Source organism: Crocuta crocuta, unplaced genomic scaffold (assembly GCF_008692635.1).
Source record: "Crocuta crocuta isolate KB4526 unplaced genomic scaffold, BGI_CrCroc_1.0 scaffold541, whole genome shotgun sequence".
Classification (NCBI taxonomy): Eukaryota; Metazoa; Chordata; class Mammalia; order Carnivora; family Hyaenidae; genus Crocuta; species Crocuta crocuta.
In genome coordinates, this window is record NW_027531901.1 from 1,629,432 (window position 1) to 1,629,841 (window position 410).

General features: G+C 73.9%; 1 protein-coding gene across 1 annotated transcript in view; it reads right to left on the reverse strand.

The window, feature by feature from the left end:
- The window catches only part of GORASP1 (golgi reassembly stacking protein 1), a 9,115-nt gene that overhangs the window by 1,959 nt on the left and 6,746 nt on the right, over positions 1-410 (reverse strand). Inside the window, 1 exon segment of the mRNA XM_077774015.1 lies at positions 89-363. Within this exon segment, the coding sequence (XP_077630141.1) occupies positions 89-363 (275 nt within the window).

Sequence of the window (410 nt, forward strand, 5' to 3'; positions counted from 1 at the left end):
GAGAAGCCTAGGGAGCGGGGCGTGAGTCCCTCCCGGCACAAAACCCAGTGCCCTGGGGCACCGGGCCGGCCCGACTGTAGTCTCCTCAGCCCGTGGGGGCCCCACCCAGGCCCAAGTGGTCCCCGCTGCCGCGGAGAGAAAGGAGTCCGGGACGGGAGCCCCGGCCCTGCCCTGCGGGCTCATGCGCGACCACCCTGACATACGGGACACAGGAGGGCCCGACAGGTCGGGAAGGTTGGCACCTTCGGGAAAGCCTCACTCTAACGCCGGCGCCACCGAGCCTCCCCTCCCGGGCCTGCCGGCTACCTGGGTCCATGACGCGCCGCACCGGAGGCGGGGGCTGAAGAGGAGCCTCCGTGGGCCGAGCCAGTGCCCCCCGGTCTGCAGCGGCCCGGCTGGGGGGGCCCGGG